The 27,137-nt window shown below is 37.0% G+C and overlaps 1 protein-coding gene across 3 annotated transcripts in view; it reads right to left on the bottom strand.

The window, feature by feature from the left end:
- ADAM9 (ADAM metallopeptidase domain 9) overlaps positions 1-27,137 on the bottom strand; it is a 177,435-nt gene that overhangs the window by 51,746 nt on the left and 98,552 nt on the right. For all 3 annotated transcript variants that reach the window (XR_011498901.1, XM_070500114.1, XM_070500115.1), the window contains exons 15-16: positions 10,793-10,898; positions 4,408-4,591 (exon numbers count right to left, since the gene is read on the bottom strand). Coding sequence is in view for 2 of the 3 variants with exons in the window: in XM_070500114.1 (XP_070356215.1) it covers positions 4,408-4,591; positions 10,793-10,898 (290 nt within the window). In the remaining variant the exon portion in view is untranslated. The remainder of the gene's footprint in view (positions 1-4,407; positions 4,592-10,792; positions 10,899-27,137) is intronic.

A 27,137-nucleotide genomic window follows, 5' to 3' on the forward strand; every position in this document is an offset into this window, starting at 1 on the left:
GAAAGGAACTAAAAGCATACACTACCAAAAATAAATCACAAAGGAAGACAGTAAGAGAGGAAGAAATGAACAAAAGAACTAAAAATCAGCCAATAAACAATTAATGAAATGGCAATAAGTCAGTCCTTACCTATCAATAATTACGTTAAACTTAAATGAACTAAATTTCCATATCAAGACAGGAAGAGGCTGAATGGATTGAAAAAAACAAGATCTAATAACTTATTGCCTACAAGAGACTCACTTTAGCTTTAAGTATACACATAGGTAGAAAGTGAAGGGATGGACAAAGATATTCCATACAAATGGTGACCAAAAGAGAGTAGGAATGGCTACACTTATATTACTTATAAATAGACTTTCAGTCAACATCAGTCACAAGGGACAAAGAGGGTCACTAGTGAGAAAGGGATCAATTCATCAAGAGGACATAAGAATTTTAAGTGTATATGCACCCTACATTGGAGCACCTAAATATTTAAAGCAAATAATAACAGAACTGAAGGGAGAAATAGACAGCAATAAGATAACAGTAAGAGACTTCAATACCCCACTTTCAACATTGGATAGATCATCCAGATAGAAATTTAATAAGGAAACAATGAACCTGAAGAACACTGTAGACCAAAATGGACCTAACAGACACACACAGAACACTCGATGCAACAGCAGCAGGATAGATACTCCTCTCAGGCGCACACAAAACATTCTACAGGATAAATCATATGTTGGGCCACAAAGCAAGACGTAACAAATTTAAGACCAAAATCAGATCTAGTAACTTTTCCAATGGTAACAGAATGAAACCAGAAATCAATAACAGGAGGAAAACTGGAAAATTCACAAAAATATGGAAATTAAATAACATATTCCTGAACAACCAATCCTGCTATTTGCAACAACATGGATGGACCTTGAGGGCATTATGCTAAGTGAAATAAGTCTGACTGAGAAAGACAAATACTGTATGATCTCAATGATATGTGGAACCAAAAACAAAAAGCCAAATTCATAGAAACAGAGAGTAGAATGGCTAGTGGGGGCTAGAGAATAGGAGACATGGAGAGACGTTGGTCAAAGGGTACAAACTTCCAGTTATAAGACGAATACGTTCTGGGAATCTAATATTCATCATAGTGATTATAGCTCACAATACTGTACTTGAAAGTTTCTAAGAGAGTAAATCTTAAATATTCTCACACAAAAAATGTCGTATTTATATGAGGTAACGAATGTTTTACCTAAATTTATTGTGATAAACATTTCACAACATATACATGTATCAAATCAACACATTGTACACCTTAACTTTATATAATATGTCAATTATATCTCAATAAAGCTGGGGAAAGAAAAGAGCCAATGAGGAAAGGCAGAGATGAGAGATATGGGAAAAGAATTGCAGAAACATTATCTGCGATTCTGGGGTCCAAAGCTCTTTAATTTTGTGATTTAAATCAATAAATTTCTGGTTATACTTTAATTCAGTATTAGCTGAGTTTTTATGAGACTTAAGAGTACTGACTATAATCCAGAGTAAAATTTCATAAATTCAAAAAAAAATTGTAAGTATACAGCTTCAGAAATACAAAAGTATATTCACCAGCACATAGAATCCAAGAATATATCTAAAAAAATTCAATGTTACAAATGTTTGCTCCAGTAATGTAAAGATAATTTGATGTTAGGGAATTTATTGATATAACAGCACATCAATAGTTCAAAGGAAAATAATGGTTATTTCAATAGCTGTTGAAAAAACTACTTATAAAATTTTAAATCTATTACTTTATTATTCTTATTAATTAGGATTAAAAGGATACTTCATTAAATGAAAAATACTCTCTACCCTAAGCCAATAGCCAAAATCATACATAACCTTACAAAGTTAGATGCAGTCAAGCTAGGGACAAGACAAAGACGTACACTATCATCATTATTATTTAAAATTATTCTGAAAGTGCTATCATTGCAATTACCCAAGAAAATAAGTCCAAAAAGTAAATATCAAAAGAGGAAATCAACTTTTTATCTTTTATAGACGATGACCGTTTACCCAGGAAATTCTAATACAACCAACAATAAAAATATGTATCACTAAGTATATAGCTGATAACAAAATAAACAAATACAAATGAAGATTTTTTTCTGAATATCAATAATACTCAGTAAAAAATATAACCAAAATAGCTTTTATTCTCAATAAAAACCAATTTGAAAGTATAACCTAACAAATTAGAAAATATAATAGGAGAAAAGGGGCCTATTCATAATAGCAATAAAACATAAAATACCTAGGAATAAAACTAACAAAAAAAATAGAAAGGATCTTTATAGCTAAATCTTTAAGAAAAGACCCCCCCAAAATGAAGAGACATCTCATGCTCTTCCATGAGAAGAATCAATAACGGAAACATGTCAGTTTTCCCCATTATAAACTTATAAGTTTAATGTCATCCCAACCAAAATTCCAAAGCTCTTTTATTTATTTATTTTGCACCTTGACAGAATGATCTCAAGTTCATCTGAAATGATAAATGAATAAAACAGCCAAGAAAACTATGGGGAAAAACTGAGGGTGCATTTGTATGGCCAGACATTAAAAATATAAAACCAACAAAACTAAAACAAAGCAGTACTGACACGAGTAGTCAGATCAATAGACACGAAGAGAAAAGCCAAAAATCAAGCCCAAGTATATATACAAATTTAACAAGTAATTTAAATAGGATTTCAAATTAGAGGGGAGAGATTATAACTGAGCTTAAGGCAAATGATAAACCATTCTGAAAAAAATAACATTAGAACTCAACATATAGGAATCATTTCTGAATGAAAATGACAAAAGGAGAAAAAAAATGCCAACCTCATACTATACACACTCAATATTCCCCTGGATTAGAGACAAGTGTTAAAACAAAAGACCTACTAGAAAATACAAGAGAATAATGATCTGATACTATACTGAGAAAGGTCTTGTAAAATATGTAAGCAAATTTAGAAACCATGAAGGAAAGGAATAACAGATGTGAATACATAAAAATGTAAACATGGAAAAAAGTACTAAAATCAAAAGAAAGAGAGACGCAATAAACTGGGCAAAAATGTCATATATATTACATTATGTTTTATATGACGTAAGTTAAAGTTATTTAAAATCGATAAGAAAAACACACCAATTTTTAAACACACAAGGAACATCAATAAGCAAATCATAAAAAAATAAAGAAATATAAGAGAGAAAAAAATTCAAAATCACCAATAATCAAGAAAAAGTAAAATAAAAAGGAAATTACCAATGAAAGCTTTAAAACAACAGCAGCTAATCTTGACTGTGGTGTGAAGAATTAAAACATTTATTATTGAAAATTGGTTGGAAGGCAAACTAGTAAAAACATTTCTAAAGAGAAATTTGGCAAAACTATATATAAACCTTAAAAGCATGCATACCGTTATGGAAGTTTAACCTCAGGAAACAATCAGGATGTTCTGAAAATTTATTTAGAAAGCCATTTACCTCAGCTTTGTTTATAATACCTGCAGCAGTCAAGCTTATGTAGCAGCAAGGACAGGCACAAAAATATCAGGGTCTTTCTGTAAGAGGTGAGGAACAGAATTGGAGCTGAAAACTTGGCAGGAAGTGAGTTAACTTGAAGGCCCGCCTGTCTTTGGCATGTGTCACATCATAGGTCAGCTGTGTTCTCTCTCCTCCTCCTCCTCCCTTCTGCTCTGAGTCGGTTTCTTCAACTTGCTGAACAATCCTGCTCCCTTATATCTCTTGTATGAGGCTTAAGCTCGCCATAACTCTTTTAGCCCTGCTCCTACTTCATGGCATCTCTCAAACAATTCTTAGCTCCTACCCTACTCTTAACTACCTTTCTTTAATTATATATTCTCAAAAAAAGGAATTTGGTCTAGCTCATCTTCGCATATGGAACCACTGATAATAAGTCTGGGGCTGACCAACTCTTGGCTCATATCTGATCCAAACAGCTGTGGTTAAGGGAGCAGGGAGCATGAGCAGGACAAGAACCATGACGTTTCTAATGCAGAGACATGCATGCATGCATGTGCACACATATCCACCCAAAATCCTGGAAATCACCTAAGTGTGCCAATAATAGCAGCCTGACCAACAAATTATAGCACATTGATAGGGGACAGAAATATGCACAGTATCTTGCAACACAGAAACCACAGGTTATAACATTTGACCCCAATGAAGAAATCTAGATAGAAGATTTATAGCTATTCTTAATCTTGTTCTTGGTGGGCTTTGTATTTTCCAAAATCTCTACAATAAATATAGATTTCTTTCATAATCAGAAAAGAACAACCACTTACTGTGTATAACAATTTTTCAAGTTTTTAAAATTTTACTTTGTAAATAGAAAACATTTTGATTACCTTTCCAACATCACATCTCGTGCCTTCATTCACCATCCCAGGATCTGGAACATCTGATCCTAGCTGGAAATCCACACCCCAACATTTGGTGCCTCTACTGGGAGTCTGAATAATAGCAGGCACAATTCCAAATACAGGCATGTCTTGTACATTCTCACATTGAAGTTTTCCACATAAAGCATTCCTATAAAGAGAGAGAAATAACACAAACATAAAATGCATCCAGTGTAGACACAAAAGAAAGATTATACATTTATATAGAGACAGAGATTTACGGAGACTTAGCTGAAGGGACTCTCAACAGAAAAAGAGTGTAAGAGCAACAGAGACCAATGCAGCTCTCCTTAAATATGGTAGAGAGAGAATAAAAGAGATAAGTGGATGCTAAGGTTTAAATTAGTGGGGTACCAGGTGGTGCTGATGCTCCCTCTTTCCCCACACCTAATCCCTCCTTGCTATCTGTCTAGGGCTCAGAAACTAATAAAGTTGTTTATAAATATGATATAATTTTATAAATACTATTACACAGAAAATAACAGAACTATACCAAAATTCAAGTGTGTCTTCTTACAGAATTAAGGTAAGGAGAAAATTAGACTCTGTAACCTAAAATGACTAAGAAAGGATTCCACCCTTCTTGGTTTGGCTAACTCTTAGTTAATTACTTAAAGACTCAATTCATTAACTCATTAATTCACTAATTCATTCATTAATTCAGTATTAGAACTCTATGAAGCCATCCCTGACTACAGTTCCTATCACCAAGGCTGTGCGAGTCAAATGTCCTTCCTACAGCCTTTCATAACACACTGAGCACCCCTAACATCAACTCTTATGATGCTGTACTGAAATTTCCTATTTGATTGTCTTCTCATCCAAGCACCTACCCTATACTTGAATCTCCTCTAGGATATCACTGCCAGGTCACTATACGATATTGTTTTCTAATTCCTCTAACTTACTACCTCCTGAAAATTCCCATTCTGGCTATCATAACATTCTTTTACTTCTTGAGATAAAATCTATCTCCCCATACCTTTTCCTCATTGGTCCCAGATCTTCCACATGAGACCATACAGATAGTGTCTTTTCCTTCTTCCACATGATAGCTAACTCAGGACAATTAACATGGAGCTCCTAAATACTTCACCAGGACAATATCCTACAATCATTTCTCATGCAACAAGGAAGCTCCCCTCTAAATATGTTCCAGTTTGTCTCACTGCCTCTTGAAGCACAGTGCTCAGAGCGGAGCATGAAATTTCAGCTGTCACCTGACAAGCAAAGAAGAAAACGGAGCTCTCATTTCCTTTATCCTACATACTTTACTCTAGTAAGCCCAAGATTACAGTAGCTTTTACGGTAACTACATTACACAACTGATGCCCCCAAACTTACCACTAGCTAAAAGCCCTATTTATTTTTTCCACATGCCACTATTACGTCTCCTCCTCCTTCCATCCGGTATTCAAGAGTTAGTCATTTTGTCCCAACTTTATATTTATTCACTAGATAACCTAAGTAAAGCGCTTAAACTTTCTGAGCTTCAGTCTCTTCATCTGAAAAACCATAGAGAATAATGCCTATTTCACATACTTGTTTGAATTATATATGAAAACTTCTAAAATAAAGCATACTGCAAAGTAGACCTCAGTTAACATGTGTTGGAACCTACCAGAATTTGTGTTGCTATGACATACTCAGTGTTTCATAAGTAGTCCTGACAACATATTAAAGATTAAAAGGAAAATACTCTTAATATATAAAAAACCGTTACAAATCAATAAGAAAAGGATAACCATTTCAAGAGAAAAAATTCAACAGCAAAGATCTAAATATGAAATTTACAAAATAAGAAATGCAAACAGCCAACAAAGCTAAGAGATGTTCGTTATCATATTAATAAAAATAAAATTCTATTTCAAGCCTCAATAGAATAATTGCTTCAGACAAGGAGCATCAATGTATGCTAAAACCATGAGGTGAAACATTGGTGGGGAGCTCCATACTCATATGACACAAAATCACCACTTCACATATTACTTGACAGTTGCAATGAGAGAAACATAACTTTACAATAGCAAGATCTAGTCATGGCCACTTAGTAACACTTATATAAGACAATCCAGGATTATGTGCCTTCTTGATATAATACACCACTTATGGCGTATTCTTCCCCAAAATGTTTAACCTGAATCTAATCAAGACTTTAGATTTAACTTCTGATTTATAGAAAATTCAGGGGATAGAGATACAAGTTAAGCTACATTGAGAAAAAACTATCAAACAAATCCAGAACACGGGCCATTCTAAAAGACCACTGGCCCAGTCATTTCCTTAGCTCACTGTCACTGAAAAGAAAAAAATAAAGTGAAGAAGAATATTTTAGATTAAAAGTGACTTAAGTGACATGACAACTAAATGCAATGAGTGATCCCTGTTTGAGTCCAGATGTAAGAAAAAAACAGCTATGAAAGACAATTTGAGAGCAATTGGAGAAATTTTAATATTGACCAGGTATTATGCGATATTAGGAAACTGTTAATTTTGTTAGGTATGATAATGGTGTTGTGAATGGCCTTATATGTTGGAGATGAATGCTGAAGAATTTAGAAGCAAAGTATCATAATGCCTATAATTTACTTAAAAATGGTTCAGCAAAGTCTAGACAAAGTAAATATAATATTAGCAGTGTTTCAATCTGGGATATATGGATGTTCATCATACTATTCTTTCTACTCCTCTGTACATTTGAAATTTTTCATTTAAAAAGTTTAAAAAGATGATGCCATCTACGTACTAAGAAACAAGACAGCTCTTTCAGTGAAACAGAACAATACAACGTGTACAGCGGCATCTGCAGTATGCACAACAGAAAGGAGGAAGTGGGGTGGGGAATAGGAGTATATATTTCCATAAAGAAACTCTGGAAAGACATACAAGAAGCTAAAAGAAATAGGTACCTCAGGGGTAGGGTGGGAACAGAGAAAAAGAGGATAGGCATGCAAGTCACATTTTCTCTATATCCCTTTAAACATTTTTTCAACAATAGAAAAAATTAAGTAATTATTTACAAATTCATTTAAAACAAAACTGAAATATCTATTTGACATAACACATGGGAAAAGCATTTTTTAAGATAATATGCTGGCATTGGTAAGGGGGCAGTGGAAACACAAATCAGCTAACCACATTAAAGGTCAATTTGGAAGTATCAATGAAGACCCTAGAAACTATCCTCCCTATCCTTTGACTGAGAAAAATCTACTAAGAAAATAATCAGAGAAACAAAAAAACACTTAAACTCTATCACAGCCTTGTTAAAAAATAGCAAATTACTAGAAACAAATCAAATTTCTAATACACAGAAATGATTAAAAGAAGCTGGGTTCATCCTATAAATGCTCCTAATATAGTGGAAAGTCAACACATCAATTTAGAAAACAGTATAAATCATAGGAGGCAATTTTGTTTATACATAGAGATGTGGGTTTCTCTGCACACATACGTGTGTGTCTATATATATGTATGACATACATAGACATGTTTATGAATATATATACACGAGAAGGAAATACCACAAAAATTTAACGGGGTATTTCTGGATGTAGGGCCACATGTGATCACTTTCTTTAGGTTTTTCTAGATTTTATACATTTTCTATGATGAGGATGATTATAAAGACACTGACGATGATGACAATAATAATGAGTCCTATAAGGAACCAGACACTCTTCTTAGTACTAACATCCATCACCTCATTCAGTCTTCAGAACAACACTTGGAAATAGGTACCATTATTATCCCCATTTCACAAGAGGAAAACGAGTTATAAGTGAAGTAACTTGTCCAAAGTCTCAGAGATCTTAAGTGGCTGAAGTAGGATTCGAACCCAAAGAGTCTACCTTCAAATGTGTATTCCTAATAACATAAGCACCTAAGAAGACAAATTCAAAACATATACAGCAAAAATGTATAAAACTAAAAGGAGGAATAGACAACTTCATAATCACAGCTTGAGATTTTAACATACCTCTCTCAGAAATTGAAGGACAAACAGATAAAACACACACACATCAAAGATATAGAAGGGTGGGAAAGACCATTAACTTACTTAACATTTACAGAATAATACATCCAACAACTGCAGAAGGCACTTTTTTTTTTTTTTTATTACAATTGCACATGGAACACTCACCAAACAGACCATTTGCTGGGCAACAATTCACATCTCAAGAAACTGTAAAGAATTCAAGTCATACAGAGTATGTTCTCAATGGAATTAAACTAGAAATCAAATACAAACACATAACTAGAATAGTCTCAAATATTTGGAAATCCGCAATACGCTTTCAGTAACTCATGAGTCAAAGGAGAAATAACAATGTAAGTTAGAAAGTGTTATGAACTGAAAACATATCAAATTCAACGAAAAAGAAGCATACAACTTTTTAACCAGTTTATCCTTTCTTCAACCTTCAAGTTGCTACTTTTCTCACGTTGATTTAGAATAATTATGATAGCCAAGATGGGTCCAATCTCCCCAAAATGCAGGACAGAGCCCTCCGTGGTTTTTTCTAAACACCATAAAAGAATCATGAAAATGTTATGTCTAGAACTGTATCTTACTTTCCTTTTATCTGGAAAATTACCTATTAAACTACCTATTTTATTCTAAGGCAGTATCATTTTTAAATGATTGCTCTTGCTAAGGCAGTGGTTTAGACATAAAAATCTCCTCATGGAATTGAAATATACTAAAAATTTATTGAGAATAATAGTTTGAATTCCCCAGAAAAACAATGCTATATAAATGCAAGAGAACTTATCTCTACAACTACTTTTGAGACTACACAAGATAGATAATCGAAACAATTATGTTCATATCCCCTTTTGAAATACGTTCTTGGTTTTTAACCTCCCTCAATCTATTCTGTTTTATATATTAAGAAAGGTATATTCTGAATATTCTGTGAAATACACCTTAAGTGGATAACTAATTTTTAAAGAATTAGAACAAAATTAACTTAAAATAAATTTAAAAAAATTTAAAGAAGCTGATAGCATTAAGAACACCTATAAAAGGGACATCCAGTCCTGTTAAGGCAGTTGAGGAAGTCTTGCTTAGAGAAATCATACTCGAACTAAGATCTGGAAGGGAGAGAAAAGCATGCCAGGAAGAAGGAACAGCATGTGCAGAGGCCCTGTGGCAGAAGGCCAAAGTAGCCCAGTATAGCTGAAGCATTTCACAGCATTTAATGTCTGGGTATAAAAAGATGAGCCTACAAATAAACACATTAAAGAAGTATCCAGAAACATAGAAAAAATACTAGAAGAACATTATACACAAAAGCCAAGGAAAGAGGTTTCTTAAAAAGGAGAAAATGGTCAACATAGTTGAATGGTACTGAAAGTTCAAGGAACGTCTGTTGGATTTAGCAATATGAAGGTCATGTTGTTATTTCTTCTTAGTAAGCATCGTTTCACCACAGTTGTTTAGCCTAACAGGCAGAGTAGGAGGTAGAGTGGGTAGAAGAAAAGATACACAGTATTAGAGAATAATTCCAATTATGTAAAATGTCAATGTGTATATACACAGTGCACAGAAACAAAAAAGGGAAGAAATACACCGAAATTAGTGCATATATATGGATTGAGATTGTGGATGAGTTTTCTCTTATATTATTTTTTAATCTTATTAATTTACAATGAGTAAACGTTATAGAAAAAAGGTTTCGGGGCTGGCCCCGTGGCCGAGTGGTTAAGTTCGCGCGCTCCGCTGCAGGCGGCCCAGTGTTTCGTTGGTTCGAATCCTGGGCGCGGACATGGCGCTGCTCATCAGACCACGCTGAGGCAGCGTCCCACATGCCACAACTAGAAGAACCCACAGCGAAGAATACACAACTATGTACTGGGGGGCTTTGGGGAGAAAAAGGAAAAAATAAAATCTTTAAAAAAAAAAAAAAAAGGTTTCAATTTGTCACTTTAAAATTATATAGAGCTAGAAGAAAATAATGAAGTACAGAATTAATTCTGTAGGTATCTTTAGGATTACCTAAATTCCTGCTAAATTCTGTAGGATTAGCAGCATGATCTTTTAATGAAAGGAAGAGGAGGAAGAGTGTTTACTTGGGGTTCTCATGATAGAACAAAAACAAAGTAAGATTCTAAAAGCCACTATCTTTTAGACAGGTGACGTCAAAGGGTGAACTATTTTACCCGTTCGATTCAGGGTGTCTCTGAAGCCTTGTTTTACAACATCGTAAGTCTGAAAAGTTAGGCATTTAAGCGGGAGAAAGTCGGCAGTCACAAGGAGTCAGAGAAAAGACTACGATGACTGGTCTCACAGCCTGCCATACTCCTTTACGACCTGGCCTCCACTTACCCAGTGGCACACTTCTTGTATTCATTGCCAGAGAAACCACAATTGCCAAATCTGTCACCTTTAGAATTCACATCAATGAAACAATCTTTGGGGGCAGCCTTGGCTTCTGTAACATTAAAAATTAAAAAGAAAAAGTTATGGCAAATTTAATTCAGAAATAAAAATATTCCCTATGACAGTCCATACACCTGGATGAACTGCCTCAACATCTCTGACAAAGCTTCAGGTCTTACAGATAAAACATTTTTGTTCCACATTTTATACATAACAACAGAATGTAAAAATAAAGCTTAGATTGTATTTAAAAGTTAGCCTGGACTCGAACACTCAGGACCTAAAAGAAATGTCATTAAACAGATGAAATTACAAATTATAAATCACGCACAGTATGGTAGCATTTCCAGCATATTCATTCTGACTGCTCTCAAACACATATCTACTGCACCCCTGGTTAGAGCAGGCTTGGGAGGGTTGGTGAAAACATTGCCAGCTATTATTATTTATTTTTTATTTATCATATATAGATGTTTAATTTACATAATTCCTACTAATTAGACGGATAGAAAAACAGCCATGACAGCTGATAAAGCATCAATCCATTCTTGCTTTCCGATATTTTATATAGGTATGACTTAATGATGACTCTTTCCACTTAATTATACATTCCTAAAAATGGTTTATTTGGAAAAATTCTTAAGCCAAGTTGCTAGTTCTTTCTATTTAATAAAGGAAATTCAGTTGCCTAATTTACACATTCAATACTATATTGTCTAGTTTAAAAGAAAATGGATAGCAAGTGAAAGGAGTTGGAGCAGAAAAAGAGGCAGGGAATCAGAAAATACAAAAAACGAGTGCAGAATTCTTGCAGAAGGTAAATGTCACATGGCACTATCCCTAGCAAAGCCCTTCTACAGAACAGATGTAGCTATAAAAATTCCTGATAATCTCCAAAGAAAAAAATAACTGTGGTCCCTTTACTCCTGGACTTTTCTGTAGGCCTCTATGAAGATAATATCTTTGCCAAATAATAGTATTTACTTCATTGAATGCCTATCTGTAATTACTTTTGTAGTATGGAATAACCTACCTATTCCTTCAAAATATATCAGAAGTTGACAGATCTCTACCACTCTATCCCATGACCTCACATAAATAAGGCCCATTTAATTCTTAGATGGTCTTCTTTCCTCAGGCCCTATGACCCACCATAAGATAAGAAGTACAGCAGACAGAAACTAGAGACAGCAGAAGTCTGGTCAAAATCAACAACACTAGCTTTAGAGAATCCAGTCCAGTAACCACACCTGATCTTTCAAACTAAGTAAGAGAAACCAACATAAAAATAGAAGATTTGGGTTTTCTTTCCTTTCCTTTCTCTCCCTCCCCCCCTTCCTCCTTCCCTTCTCTCTGCCTCCTTCCCTTCTTTCCTTCATTAAATATGTATTAATCCCCCACTAGGTGTCCCGCACTCTGATAGGTAATGGATATAGTTTACCAGTAGCTCACTGAGGGGAGACAGAAAAGCTCCTATTTTTTCCTACAGGAAAACAGGACTCCAGTATGGTTTTGGCATAAACTATCGCTGCCAATTATCAACCAAAGCCTAGTTGTGCAGAAAAGCAACCTTTTCCTTGAGAACCTCAGTCACCTCAAGCCAAGAAAGGAAACCCAAGGATACAACACAAGGTAGAGTATCTACTGTTGGAGCACTGTTAGCACCAATGTGTAACGCAAACAAAGCCGACTGGAGATGCCACCATGCCTCAATGTAAACTCTCCATGGGCTCTCACCAGGACAACTACAAAGCAGACGTCAGCATCATTCTATCAGCTGGAAGAGTGAGTTGTTTATTTTGTCTCTTCCCTCCAAGTTACAACTAAATGGACATTCATTAATCAGCAGTGGATTCCTTACACAGCACAACAGGGTGCCTGAGAGATCCACGCAGCCATACTTCTGAAGGTGGGTGGACTGGATCCCAGGGAAGCAGTGAAACTAGATGAGCACACCCTTCCCCCTCCCTGGCAGCAGCAATCCAGGTCTCAGATCCTCACACAGGGGCTCAGTACGAATGAGTGAAGGTGAGGGTAGCCCGGTCCATGTGCAAATACTTTCAGCATGACAGTGTGGCCGGCAGGAGCACCCCCCATGCCACAGCAGGCCTGTCCATGGGAACACTTCCAACCCACTGGCAGCAACCAAGCCCCTGCATAGGCGTCCCTCTCACCTAGTGAAGCAGCACAGCAAGCCTCCTAACAAGCGCAGCAGCCCCACCCACGTGAGAGTAACCTGCCTGCCAAGCACAGAGCCACTACTGGCAATGCACAACCTGCCCTCCTAGTGCAGAGGCCTCGTCCATGGGAGTGCAACCTGTTGAGTGGCTGCAGCCAGCCTGCACAAACACAGAACGGCCCTACCAGCACAACTACAGCAGACGGGGAGGGATCAGAAAACAGCTGAAGCCCTGCCCCAAGTGGTGGCAGGTGGAATCTGTGACCAGATACTACAACAAATGTGCTAGCAAAGGATCAACTCATCAAACACCATAAACTATAGTAAGACTTCAGAGAAGAAGGAAAATGACAAGTCTCCAGAAAGCAAACCTGAAGTCACAGAAGTTTACAATCTAAATGACAGGGAACATTCAAAATAGTTGTCATAAAGAAAGTCAACGAGCTACAAGAAAACTCAGAAAGACAATTCAATGAGCTCAGGAATAGAATTAATGAAAAGAAGGAATACTTTACCAAAGAGATTGAAAGTCTAAAAAGAAAACAAACAAAATCTGGATATGAAAAACACAATTAATTAGATAAAAAATAATGCAGAAACCACAACAAATAGAGCTGATGTTATAGAGGACAGAATTAGTGAATTAGAGAATAGAAATATACAATTGCTTCAGGAGGAAGAGGAAAGAGAAGTAAGATTTTTAAAAAATGAAGATTTTTTCAAGAAATATCCAACTCATATAGGAAAAGCAATATCAGGATTATCAGTATTCCAGAGGGAGAAGTGAGGGAGAATGGAGCAGAGAGTTTGTTCAAAGAAATAACAGCTGAGAACTTCCCAAACCTGGGGAAAGAAATGGACTTAAAAGTAGATGAAGCCAATAGAACTAATAACATCAATGCAAAAAGACCTTCTCCAATAGTAAAACTGGCAAAAGTCAATGACAAAGAAAAAATTTTAAGGGCAGCAAGGCAGAAGAAAATGAGGTACAAAGGAACCCCTATCAAGCTTTCAGCATATTTCCCAGCAGAAAACTTACAGGCTAGGAGAGAATGGAATGACATATTCAAAATACTGAAAGACAAAAACTTTCAGCCAGGAGTACGTTATCCAGTGAAACTATCTTTCGATATGAAAGAGGAAAAAAAAAGCTTTCCCAGATAAACAAGAAATACCCACTGGATCAATGAAGAAATCAAAGGAGAAAATACCTGGAGACAAATGAAAATTAAAACATGACATACCAACTCTTAAGGGATGCAGCAAAAGTGGTACTAAGAGTAAAATTTATAGCAATACAGGTCTACCTCAACAAACAAGAAAAATCTCAAGTAGACTTAAACTACACCTATCAGAACTAGAAAAAGAAGAATAAAGAAAACCCCACGTCAACAGAAAGAGGGAAATAATAAAAATTAGAGTAGAAATAAATGAAATTGAGACTAAAACAATAGAAAGAATCAATGAAACTAAGAGCTGGTTCTTTGAGGAGATAAATAAAATCAACAGATCCTTAGCCAGACTAAGAAAAAACGACAGAAGGTACAAATAAATAAAATTAGAAATTAAAGAGGATAAATTACAAAACACACCTCAGAAATACAAAGGATTATAAGAGAACAGTATGAAAAAGTATATGCCAACAAATTAGATAACCTATAAGAAATAGATAGATTCTTAGACTCATACAGCCTCAGAAAAATTGAAGCAAGAAGAAATAGAGAATCTGAACAGACCAATCACAAGTAAAGAAATAGAAATAGTAATCAAAAACTTCCCAAAAAACAAAAGTCCAGGACCAGATGGCTTCTGTGGAGAATTCTACCAAAAATTCAAGGAAGATTTAATACCTATCCTTTCTCAAACTGTTTCAAAAACTTAAAGAAGATAAGATGCTCCCTAACTCATTCTATGAAGCTAACATTACGCTGAGACCAAACCCAGACAAGAACAACATAAGGAAGGAAAATTACAAGCCAACATTACTGATGAACATAGATGCAAAAACCTTCAACAAAATATTGGTAAATCGAATACAGCAATACATTAAAAGGATCATACACCATGATCAAGTGGAATTTATTACAGGGATCTAGGGATGGCTCAACAACTGCAAATCAATCCATGCGATACATCACATTAACAAAATGAGGAATAAAAAAATCAAATGATCATCTCAACAGATGGAGAGAAAGCATTTGACAAAATCCAACATCCATTTATGACAAAAATTCTCAACATAATGGGTATAGAAGGAAAGTACCTAACATACTAAAGGTCCTATATGACAAACAAACCCACAGCCAACATCATACTTAATGGTGAAAAACTGAAAGCCATCCCTCTGAGAACGGGAACAAGATACAGGTGCCCACTCTCACCACTCCTGTTCAACATAGTACTGGTGTTTTGGGCCAGAACAATTAGGCAAGAAAAAGAAATAAAAGTTATCCAAATTGGAAAGGAAGAAGTAAAACTCTCACTGTCTGTGGACAATATGCTTTCATATATAGAAAACCCTAAAGAATCCACCAGAAAACCATTAGAAATAATCAACAACTACAGCAAAGTTGTAGCATACAAAATCAACCTACAAAAAGCAGTTGTATTTCTATACACTAATAACAAACTAGCAGAATGAGAAGTCAAGAATACAATCTCATTTATGATCACAACAAAAAGAATAAACTATCTAGGAATAAACTTAACCAAGGAGGTGAAAGATCTACACACTGAAAACTATAAGACATTATTGAAACAAATTGAAGAAGTTATAAAGAAATGGAAAGATATTCCAAGCTCATGATTGGAAGAATAAACAAAGTTAAAATGTCTATATTACCTAATGCAATCTACACATTCAATGCAATGCCAATCAGAATGCCAATGACATTCTTCACAGAAATAGAATAAAGAATCCTAAAATTTACATGGAACGCCAAAAGACCCCTAATAGCCAAAGCAATCCTGAGGAAAAAGAACAAAGCTGGAGGCATCACAATCCCTGACTTCAAAACATACTACAAAGCTATAGTAATCCAAACAACATGGTACTGGCACAAAACCAGACACATAGATCAATGGAACAGAACTGAAAGCCCACAAATAAACTACACACCTATGGACAGCTAATTGTTGACAAAGGCACCAAGAACATACAACGAAGAAAGGAAAGTCTCTTCAATAAATGGTGTTGGGAAAACTTGACAGCCACATGCAAAAGAATGAAAGCAGACCATTATCTTACAGCATACACAAAAATTAACTTAAAATGGATTAAAGACTTGAATGTAAGATCTGACACCATAAAACTCCTAGAAGAAAATATAGGCAGTACACTCTGACATCAGTCTTAGCATCTTTTTTAACACCATGTCTACTCAAGAAAGGGAAATAGAAAAAAATAAACAAATGAGGCTACATCAGACTAAAAAGCTTGTGCAAGGCAAAGTAAACCATCAACAAAACGAAAAGACAACCCGCCAACTGGGAGAAAATATTTGTAAATCATATATCCAACAAGGGATTAATTTCCAAAATATATAAAGAACGCATGCAAATCAACAACAAAGAAGCAAACAACCCAATCAAAAAATGGGCAGAGGATATGAAGAGACATTTTTCCAAAGAAGATATATAGATGGCCAACAGGCACATGAAAAGATATTCAACATCACTAATTATTAAGGAAATGCAAATCAAAACTACAATATCACCTTACACCCATCAGAATGGCTATAATTAAGACAAAAAATAACAAACGTTGGCAAGGATATAGGGAAAAGGGAACCCACATACATTACTGGTGGAAATGCAAACTGGTGCAGCCGCTATGGAAAACAGTATGGAGATTTCTCAAAAATTCAAAAATAGAAATACCATATGATTCATCTATCACACTACTGGGTATTTATCCAAAGAACAAGAAATCAACAATACAAAGAGCATTATGCATCCCTATGTTCACTGCAGCATTATTCACAACAGCCAAGATGTGCAAGCAACCCAAGTGCCCATCAAAGGATGAATGGATAAAGAAGATGTGGTATTTATATACAATGGAATACTACTCAGCCATAAAAAAAGACAAAATAATGCCATTTGCAACAACAACATGGATGGACCTTGTCCATGGGTATTATGTTAAGTGAAATAAACCAGACAGAGAAAGACAAACACCATATGATTTCACTCATATGTAGAAGATAAACAAATACATGAATAAGGAGAACAGATTACTGGTTATGTGAGAGGAAGGGGGGTTGAGGGGGCAGCAAAAGGGGTAAAGGGGACATATGTATGATGATGTATAAAAACTAGAGTATCAGTTATGAATACAATGCATTCTACACAGAAATTTATATATAATAAGGTACACCTCAAATTACACATTTATAAACCAATATGACCTCAATAAAATAATTTTTTTAAAAAAAGAACTACTACATATCATCTTCTTGATATCCTTTCTCTGCTCCTTCAAAACTATTCACAATGTTGCCAAAGAAATCCCAAAAGCAAATCCAATCATGCCATTTCTATGCTTAAAATCCACAGTTCCCCATTATCTAGGGAGAAGATGATTCCCCACTACCTAGGGGAAAAATTTTAACCTGAAATTCATGACCCAAAAAACATTAAGATTAGCAATCTGGAGTACACAGTCAAAATTCCTGGAAAAGTCTAAATTTGACATCTAACTCTCTTGTCTCATCTCGTCTCGTTCCCTCTACCTGTACTGAAGTTCTGGGAGGATATATTCTGGCCTATGAAATAACAGTAAAAGCCAGGATTTCCCATCAAATAATCCTGTAAAAGCAAGAATGTCACAAGAATGTCTTCTTCTTTCAGCCAACTACTGGGACAAAACAGAAAATCCAGAAATAGACTCAAGTATACATGATGTTTGGCATGTTGATATAAGTGTTATTTCAGATCAGTAGGAACACTGAGTATTTAATAAATCCCAGAACTAAAGACTTAAATGTAAAAATAAATCATAATAGTACTAAAAGACCAAGTAAAAACCCTGAGGAATGAGAATTTCTAAGCATGATACCAAAGACAGAAATCATAAGTGAAAATATATATTAAATGAGAAAAACTTGGGATACTATCAAGAAAACGAACAAAACTAAAGGACAAAATGAGAGAAAATTTTGGCAATGTATGAAAAATAGTTAATCTCTTTAATCATAAAAGAATCTTTTAAGGGCCAGGCCGGTGGCGCAGCGATTAAGTGCACACATTCCGCTTTGACTGCCCAGGGTTCGCCAGTTCAGATCCCAGGTACAGACATGGCGCTGCTGGCAAAAAGCCATACTGTGGTAGGCATCCCACATATAAAGTAGAGGAAGATGGGCACAGTTGTTAGATCAGGGCCAGTCTTCCTCAGCAAAAAAGAGGAGGATTGGCAGCAGATGTTAGCTCAGGGCTAATCTTTCTCAAAAAAAATTTTTTTTAAATCTTTTAAAATAAAGTAACAAGGAATAAATATCTTAGTAGAAAAAATGAACTAAGGACAGGAACAGGCAAGACATAAAAAAACACAAATGGTCAATATCAATATAAAAAATTGAATTTCACTAGTAATAAAAACACATTTAAAAATAAAAATATGGCTTGCACTTATTAAATGATGTAGGTCTTTTTTTAAAATGGAAACACTCAGTGTTGGAAATATTTGAGGAAATAAACACACATGTATAGCTAATGAGAGTCTAAAACAGCATAATAATTCTGGAAATTATGTGGAAATGTCTTAAAAGTCTTTAAAGAACATACTTGTTAACACTGCAATCCCACTTCCAGGAATTTATCCTGAAGAACAAAATGGATGGTGGCAAAGACTAAAATAAACTATAGAGATAGTCACAATCAGCATTGCTGGCTAGTTAAATAAATGATAGTATGTCATTAACATGATGTTGTAGAAAAATACTTAATGACATGGAAAAGTATTCACAACTGACTGTTGGTTTTGAAAAAAGTGTAGTTTTGAAGCAGTATGATGCCCTCATATAAACATAAAAAAAGATGTGAGAGACAGTCATCAGATTTTTAACAGTGGTTACTTATTCAGGATATTAAGAGGATAGGCAATATTTATTTTCTACTTTGTGATAATCTATATTTTCAGTATTTAAAAAAACATGTACTATTTCCATTTAAGAAAGTAAACCAACTGAAGTTATTTTCTTTTACTGATCTCCTTGATAAATTCCAGTAGCAGCTCTTCACACTATAGTGGTTAAGATCACGGCTCTGCTGCCTTCTATCTGTGTGACCATGGGCAAACCTTGTGTTTCTCTGAGCCTTAGCTTTCTCATGAGGTTGTTTTAAGGCCCAAATTTGATAATACATATCAACACCCCTCTTATACATTCCCTCTCAAACTCTTCATTTTTTAATAAATATTTAGTGTTTACTATAAGGAATGAGGAATTTGAAAATGCATAAACTAGCAAAGGACTTTCATATCCATAAGTTCAAAAGTTCATAGGAATGAAAACTAGACCTATAACACTTCAATTAACCATATCTTTAAAATTACAAGCCATCAGCAGATTTCCGGTAAAAAGTTTGAACACATGTATTTATTTTCCCTCCCTCCTGAAATCCCACTTGGACAAAGAAAACGGCTTTTTTTTTAATTCATAAACTCAAACAGACAGTGGAACTGGGAGAGGAGACAGCACAAAATATTAGAAGCTGAAAAGCAGACCGTTAAGTGGTAAATGACTCAGTGTATCTGAAAGAAAACAAATGCTAAGCTGACAGTGCAGAAAGCAGAGATCAACCCTTTTAACACCACAGAATTCTCCAAAGATAAGAAATTGGTAGTACCAGATACCTCTGAACACAGGGGTAACGAAGGGCAAGCGGCTAAAATAAAGAAAAGAAGCTGAAAGACTGTTGAAGAAGCAGCTAGATCCTCAGATCACCTCTGCTCTTTGTGCAGCCGGGTGGCTGTCCCTTCCCTACCCTAGCAAAAGACCTGAAGTTTAACCTCTGGGTAGACTAAAGATAGGGGTTCAGGACTCAGAGATATCACTAAAAAGCTGAGAAACTATTCCAAAAGTAAGGGGATGAATCAGACACTTGCCTACCCAATTCTGAGATCCCCAGTCTTATTCTCCCCACTTCCCTCTTCACTCTCAGGATGCTGGCAGCTTCCAGCATTCTCAAGGACTTTACCCTCCAGACTGGAGATAGAGTAAGTCTTTACAAGGGACTCTAATGAGCCTAAAAGGAAAAAACCTAAAGATGTGGATTTTAGCATTTCCTCAATTAAAAAGCTCATCCATGTCACTCTACAGGAAAGTTTACAGTTACGAAGCCTCACCCAAGAACCTAGTGTGACCCATCTGGTCCTTCTTCCCTTCTCTTGGGGAAATCAGGTATCTTCCTATCAGACATCTGAGGAAAACTTCTAATACAAAAGACAGATATCCAAATACACAAAAAAGGTAACTTGGAACACAAAGTATGCAAAGAAAACTTACAAAAATTATCATTAACATACTGAGAGAAATAAGAGAAGATGTTCATGCATGGAACAAGAACAGAATATTATTTCTTAAAAAGAAGTGTGAAAACACTCAGAGAACATAAGAGTTCATGACAACCAAGACTGTGGTGCCTGAAATGAAAACCTCAGTAAAAGAATCAGAAGATGAAGTTGAAGAAGTCACCCAGAAAGTGGGCACAAAAAACAAAGAGATAGAAAACAAGAAAGAAAAGATTATAAAAAAAAAAAATCCAGGAAATGCAATATCCAAATAATGTGAGCTATAAAAAGAAACCAGAAAAAAAAAAAAACCAAGGGGAAAAAATTTCCAGAACTAAAGACACGAGTTGGCAAATTGAATGCACCCACCACATACACAACAAAATGGGTAAAAACAGACCAACATCAAAGCATATCACCTTGAAGAGACGACCCTTCAAGCCTTCCGAGAGACAGAAAAAAAAAGGCCGTATGCAAGAATCAGAATGGCATCAGACTTCTCAACAGCAGCTGTGGAAGCTAAAAGACCATGAAGCAATGACTTCAAAATTGTGAGGAAAAATGATTTCCAATCTAGCCAAACTACCAATCAAGTATTTAGATAAAACAAAAATATTTTCATACTTCCAAGATCTCAAGAAATTTACTCCAAGCTCAAGATTTCTAAGGAAACTACTAAAAGGAAAACTCCATGGAAAGGAAGAAATAAATCTAGACAGAGAGAAAGCAATGGGAAATGGGAAATACAAACAGGAGAGAGACAATGGGCCACTCCCGGATTATGATGAAACGAAATCTCAGGATGAAAGTTGAGATAGATACAGGGGGTGTGACGGTTTATTGCAACTGTCAATCTTGATTGCACCAGATATTTGGCCAAACATTATCCTGCTTGTTCTGTGACAGTGTTTTGGGATGAGATTAACATTGAAATCAGTAGAGTGAGTAAAGCAGATGACTCTCCCTAATGGGGGTGAGCCCCGTTCAATCAGCTGAAACCTGAATAGAATGCAAAGGCTGACCCTGACTTGAGTAAGAGGGAATTCTTCCTGACAGCCTACAGACTGGGACACTGGCTTTTTTCCTGCCTTTGGAGTCAAACTGAAACATTAGCTCTTCCTAAGTCTCAAGCCTGCCAACCTTGGAACTAGAACTACACCATTGGCTCTCTTGGTTCTCAGGCCTTTAAAATCAGACTGTAACTACACTACCGGCTTTCCTGGGTCTCCAGCTTACAACTGCAGAATCTTGGGACTTAGCCTCCAATATCACATAAGCCTATATCTATATCTATGTATCTACCTATCTATCTACATACATCCTACTTTTTCTGTTTCTCTGAAGAACCCTGATTAGTACAGACTTTGGTACCGAGAGTGGTTCTAGAGGAGAAGAAGTTAAGGATGAGTTTTCTGAACTGGTTCTGGGGTTTCTGGAATTGGGTCTCTAATCTGATTACATTTAAAGATGCTAATGACTATTTCCTGTAGTAAAAAGAGCACTCATATCCTATGGCATTATCTGACAATAGATATTTCCAAAATATCACCACTGGAGACTCCTATTCAATCACTTATAAGAAGCAAGGATCTGGGTAACTGTGTATGTGATAATTTGAATATTTTTGTCATTTGTCAAACAAATGAGTAGGATGAGATTGACTGATTGTTCCTGATATCATTAGACAAAGTAGTGGGGGCGGGGCAGAGCAGGAGGATGGTGATGCTCAGCTATTCCAATGCCCAGCTCAAGCACTGCATAAATGACCTGAAAGCTCCTCTGTTTGCCCTGAAGAAGACCCTTATCTCCTTCAGTGAGAGGGCCGAGACTGCTGAAACTCAAACCCAGAAGTTCATTCTGCAACCCGCTGAATTACAGCCCAAAGTTGAACTCCCAGCCTCATAGGGTGTCTACTGTTAAGGTGAAGGCATTGATTGCGAGAGAATGAGATCCCGAAAGTTGGAATGGGGACATGTTGAAAGACTCTGATGGAGCTGGGGACATTCAGCCCCTAAATTCTGATGAGTCTTCTTTTTCAGGGGAAGCAGCATCGTCTATACCCTCATCTAAAGGGATTAAGCCTGCATTGCCTGAGGAAACTGTGGTGGCATCCCTGAGGAAACTGCCATGCAAGACCATGCTGATTCTCACCAGAACTCACCCCCACCACCCCTCTTTGCTTCTAGACCTATAACAAGATTCAAGTACCAGCAGGCCCCTAATAAGTGTGACTCATGAAAAGAACTACTTGGATTTTCAAGTTTATACACAAAGAAATCTATAAAACATGTGGGAGAATGGATATTAAAGATGTGGGATAATGGAAGAAGAAACATAAAGTTGGATAGGCTGAATTTATTGATATGGGCTCATTAAGCAGAGATTCCACATTCAATGTTGCAGCAAGGGGAGTTAGAAAGGGCTGTAACAGTTTGTGTGATTGGTTGGCTGAAACATGGACCAAAAGGTCAGGGAGCAAGTTGGAAATGCTGGACATGCCTTGGTTTAATATAGAAAAGAGATCCAGGAGTTTACAGAGATTGTACTGCTAGAGTGGATTTGCCATTTAAGACCTACTTACTCACTCTGGGAGGATCCAGAAGACACACCTTTCACCATGACTGTGAGAAATAAATTTGTGAGGGGAGCCCCAACATACCTAAAATATAGCTCTGTGATTGCTCTTCTCTGTAGGCCACTTTACATTGGGAACTATGGTCACTGAACTGGGGAACTTAAATGCATAGGGAGTAACTGGATTCCCAGTGGCAAGGGCCAAGTACAAAGGCACTCAACTGCAAAGGCAAGGTGGACATGGTTACCATAATGGACAGCAAAGTCAAAGGAGCAATCAGACAAGTCTGACTTGCACAGACATACGGCACTGGTTAGTTGATCACAGTACTCCTAGAAGTGAAAAGATAGGAAGCCTACTAGTAAATTCTGACTAGGTCTGTATAAGCAGAAAAGTTCCAGGTCAAGTAAACAAACGGCCAACCTAAATCAAATAAACAGTTATGAGCCCTCAATCGACTCCCAGACTTGAGCCATATTACAGATCCAGAACCCCTTAAATGAAGCAGAGGACAGGCCCCTCTGGGAAAGACCCTGATGCACTGCCAAAAATTTATCCTGTTAATCTTTCTCCCATCCTTCTTTACTAGGGTAACTGCATCGTGGAAAAGGAAAAGATAAGACCTTTCAGGGACTATTGCACACTGGCTCAGAGCTGACACTAACTCCAGGAGACCCAAAACATCACTGTAGTCTACAAGTCAGAGTAGTAACTTACAGATGTCAGGATATCAACGGAGTTTTAGCTCAGGCCCATCTCACAGTGGGCCCAATGGGACCCCAGACCCATCCTGTGGTTATTTCCCTAGCTCCAGACTACATAATTGGAATAGACATAATCAGTAGCTAGCAGAATCCCCACATCAGCTCCCTGACCTGTGGAGTGAGGGCTATCATGATGAGAAAGGTTAAGTGGAAGCCACAGAAATGCCACCACTGAGGAATCCAGTAAGCCATAAGTAATATCACAGTCCTAGAAGGACTGCAGAAGTTAATACCACCATCAAGGACTTGAAAGACGGAGGGGTGGTGATTCCCACCACATTCCAATTCAACTTACCTATCTGGCCAGTGAAAAACACAAATGGATCTTGGAGAACAATAGTGGATTATCATAAGTTTAGCCAGGTGATAACTGCAATTGCAGCTGCTGTAGCAATTATGGCTCCATTGCTTGAGCAAACTAACATATCTCCTGGTACCTGGTACGCAGCTACTGAACTGACAAAATAGTTTTTATCCATATTGGTCAATAAGGACCACCAGAAACAGTTGCTTTCAGCTGGCAAGGCCCACAATACAGCTTCACTGTCCTATCTCAAGGGTATAGTAACTTTCCAGCCCCATGTCATAATTTCGTTTGCAGGGATCTTAATCCCCTTTCCCTTCTACAATATATCTCTTTATGGGCAAAACACATGACAATATTTGTGTTCCACGTGAAACCTCACCAAAAGGTGGCCTCAGGAGAGGAGGATTTTAATAATCAGGTGGGTAAGATGACCCATTCTGTGCATACCAGTCAACCTCTCTCCCCAGTCATCCCTGTCATTGCCCAATGGGGTCATGAGCAAGGGGCCATGGTGACAGGGATGGAGGTTATGCATGGGTTCAGCTACATGGACTTCCACTCATCAAAGCCAACCTGGGTATGGCCACTACTGAGTGCCCAATCTGCCAGCAGCAAAGACCAACACTGAGTCCTCGATATGGCATCATTTCCCTGGGTGATCAGCCAGCTACCTGAAGGTAGGTTTATTACATGCGATCCTTTCCATCATAGCAGAAGCAGTGTTTGTTCTTACTGGACTAGACACTCTGGCTAAGTACTGCCTTCCCTATATGCAATGCTTCTGCCAAAACTACCATACATGGATTGACAGAATGTCTTATCCAGCATCATGTTATTGCACACAGATTTGCTACTCATCAAAGAACTCACTCCACAGCAAATGGTGTGGTAATGGGCCCATGCTCAAGGAATTCACTGGTCTTAGCACATTCCCCACCATCCTAAAGTGGCTGGTTTGATGGAATGGTGGAATGGCCTTTTGAAGACTCAGTTATAGTGCCAGCTAGGTGGCAATATGTTGCAGGAAGGAGCAAAGTCTCCAGAAGGCTGAATGTGCTCTGAATCAGTGTTTAATATATGGTGCTGTTTCTCCCACAACCAAGATTCATGGGTCCAGGAATCAAGGAATGGAAGTGGAATGGCACCACTCACTACTTCTCCCACTGACCCACAAGCAAAATTTTTGCTTCCTGTTCCCAAAATCTTTGCTCTGCTGGCCTAGAGGTCTTAATTCTAGAGGGAGGAAGGCTTCCATCAGGAGACACAACAATGATTCCACTGAACTGGAAGTTAAGACTAATGCTCAGCTACTCTAGAGTCCTCAAGCTTCTGAATGAACAGGCAAAGGGAGTTCCTGCCCTGGCTGGGGTGATTGATCCTGACTACCAAGGGGAAACTGGACTGCTCCTCCACAGTGGAGGTAAGGAAGAGTATGTCTGAATACAAGAGATCCCTTAGGGCATCTCTTAGTACTACCATGCCCTGTGATTATGGTTAACGGAAAACTACACCAACCCAATCCAGGCAAGACTCCTAATGGCCCAGAGCCTTCAGGAGTGAAGATTTGGGTCATCCCACCAGATAAAGAACCACAACCAGCTGAGATGCTTGCTGAAGGCAAAGGGTATATGGAACAGATAATGAAGAAGGTTGTTAAAAATACCAGCTATGACCACATGTCTAGTTAGAGATATGAGGACTTTAATTGTCATGAATATTTCTTCCTTTTTTGTTATAAACATATTTGTGATTATATATACATATAATATCCTTGTTTTGTTCCCTCTCTTATTCTCTTATCATGTAACATAAGATGTATTGAGTTTATATGATTGTATAAATATTGTTCATTTTACATCCTAGTGTTTAAGTTAAGGGTTATCAAGGAGAAGAGTAAACATCACTCCAGGACCTTACCTCTTCCTCTAAGGAAGCGTTTCGTGCATTTCTGGTTGCACACAGGATAGCTGTATCATGTCAAGTGGAATTATGACCTTGTTATTGTCTTCTTTTGGAGATTACATATGGTGTAAGGAGATGTGCAATGGTGCCAAGTTGACAAGGGGTGGACTTGAGATGGTTAGTTTTATGTGTCTACTTGACTGAGCTACAGGGTACCCAGATATTTGGTCAAACATTATTTTTATATTATTCTGTAATAGTATTTTAGATGAGATTAATATTTAAATTGGTAGACTGGGTAAAGCATTTTGCCCTCCCTAATGTGAGTAGACCTCATCCAATCAGTTTAAAGCCTACATAGAACAAAAAAGCTGACTGTCCTTGAGCCAGAAGGAATTCTTCCTGAGGGCCTTCAGACCAGGACACCTTCAGACTTGACCTGACTCATCCAGTCCTCCTGGGTCTCAGGCCTGCCAGCCTTTGGACTAGAATTACATCATTGCCTCTCTGACTCTACAGCTTGCTGACTCATCCTGCAGATCTGGGACCTACCAACCTCAGGATTGTGTGAGCCAATCCCTTATAACAAATCATATATATATATATATGTGTGTATGTATGTATATATATCCTACTGGTAACATAATACCTGATGCCTCTAATCACTTCAGGCCACTGATGAATAATTTGCAGTCCAATTAGTGGTAAGAACATAAAAAACTAACCAAACCCAAAGACAGAGAGAGAATTATTAACTCAAGAGAAAAAAAAAAGCAAGAAAGCAATTGTAACTTACTACATAGCTCAGCTGTAAATAGCATTAATAAGACTATTATACAATACACAGTTCCACCATGTGTGTGTTTTCTCCACACCACCAAGCAATTCTCTGATACCGTTGGGTGTCCTGTGATGGGACTCAATTCTGACACTATCTTCCTGAAGATCACATCAGATCTTACAGGTTAAAGGGCTCAGTCAAACCACAAGACTTCCCTCCTCCCCTGATTCCCCCCATCCAGGGGCCAATCCTAAGTCCAGGTTGTCACTTGTG

Source organism: Equus asinus, chromosome 27 (genome assembly GCF_041296235.1).
Source record: "Equus asinus isolate D_3611 breed Donkey chromosome 27, EquAss-T2T_v2, whole genome shotgun sequence".
Lineage (NCBI taxonomy): Eukaryota > Metazoa > Chordata > Mammalia > Perissodactyla > Equidae > Equus > Equus asinus.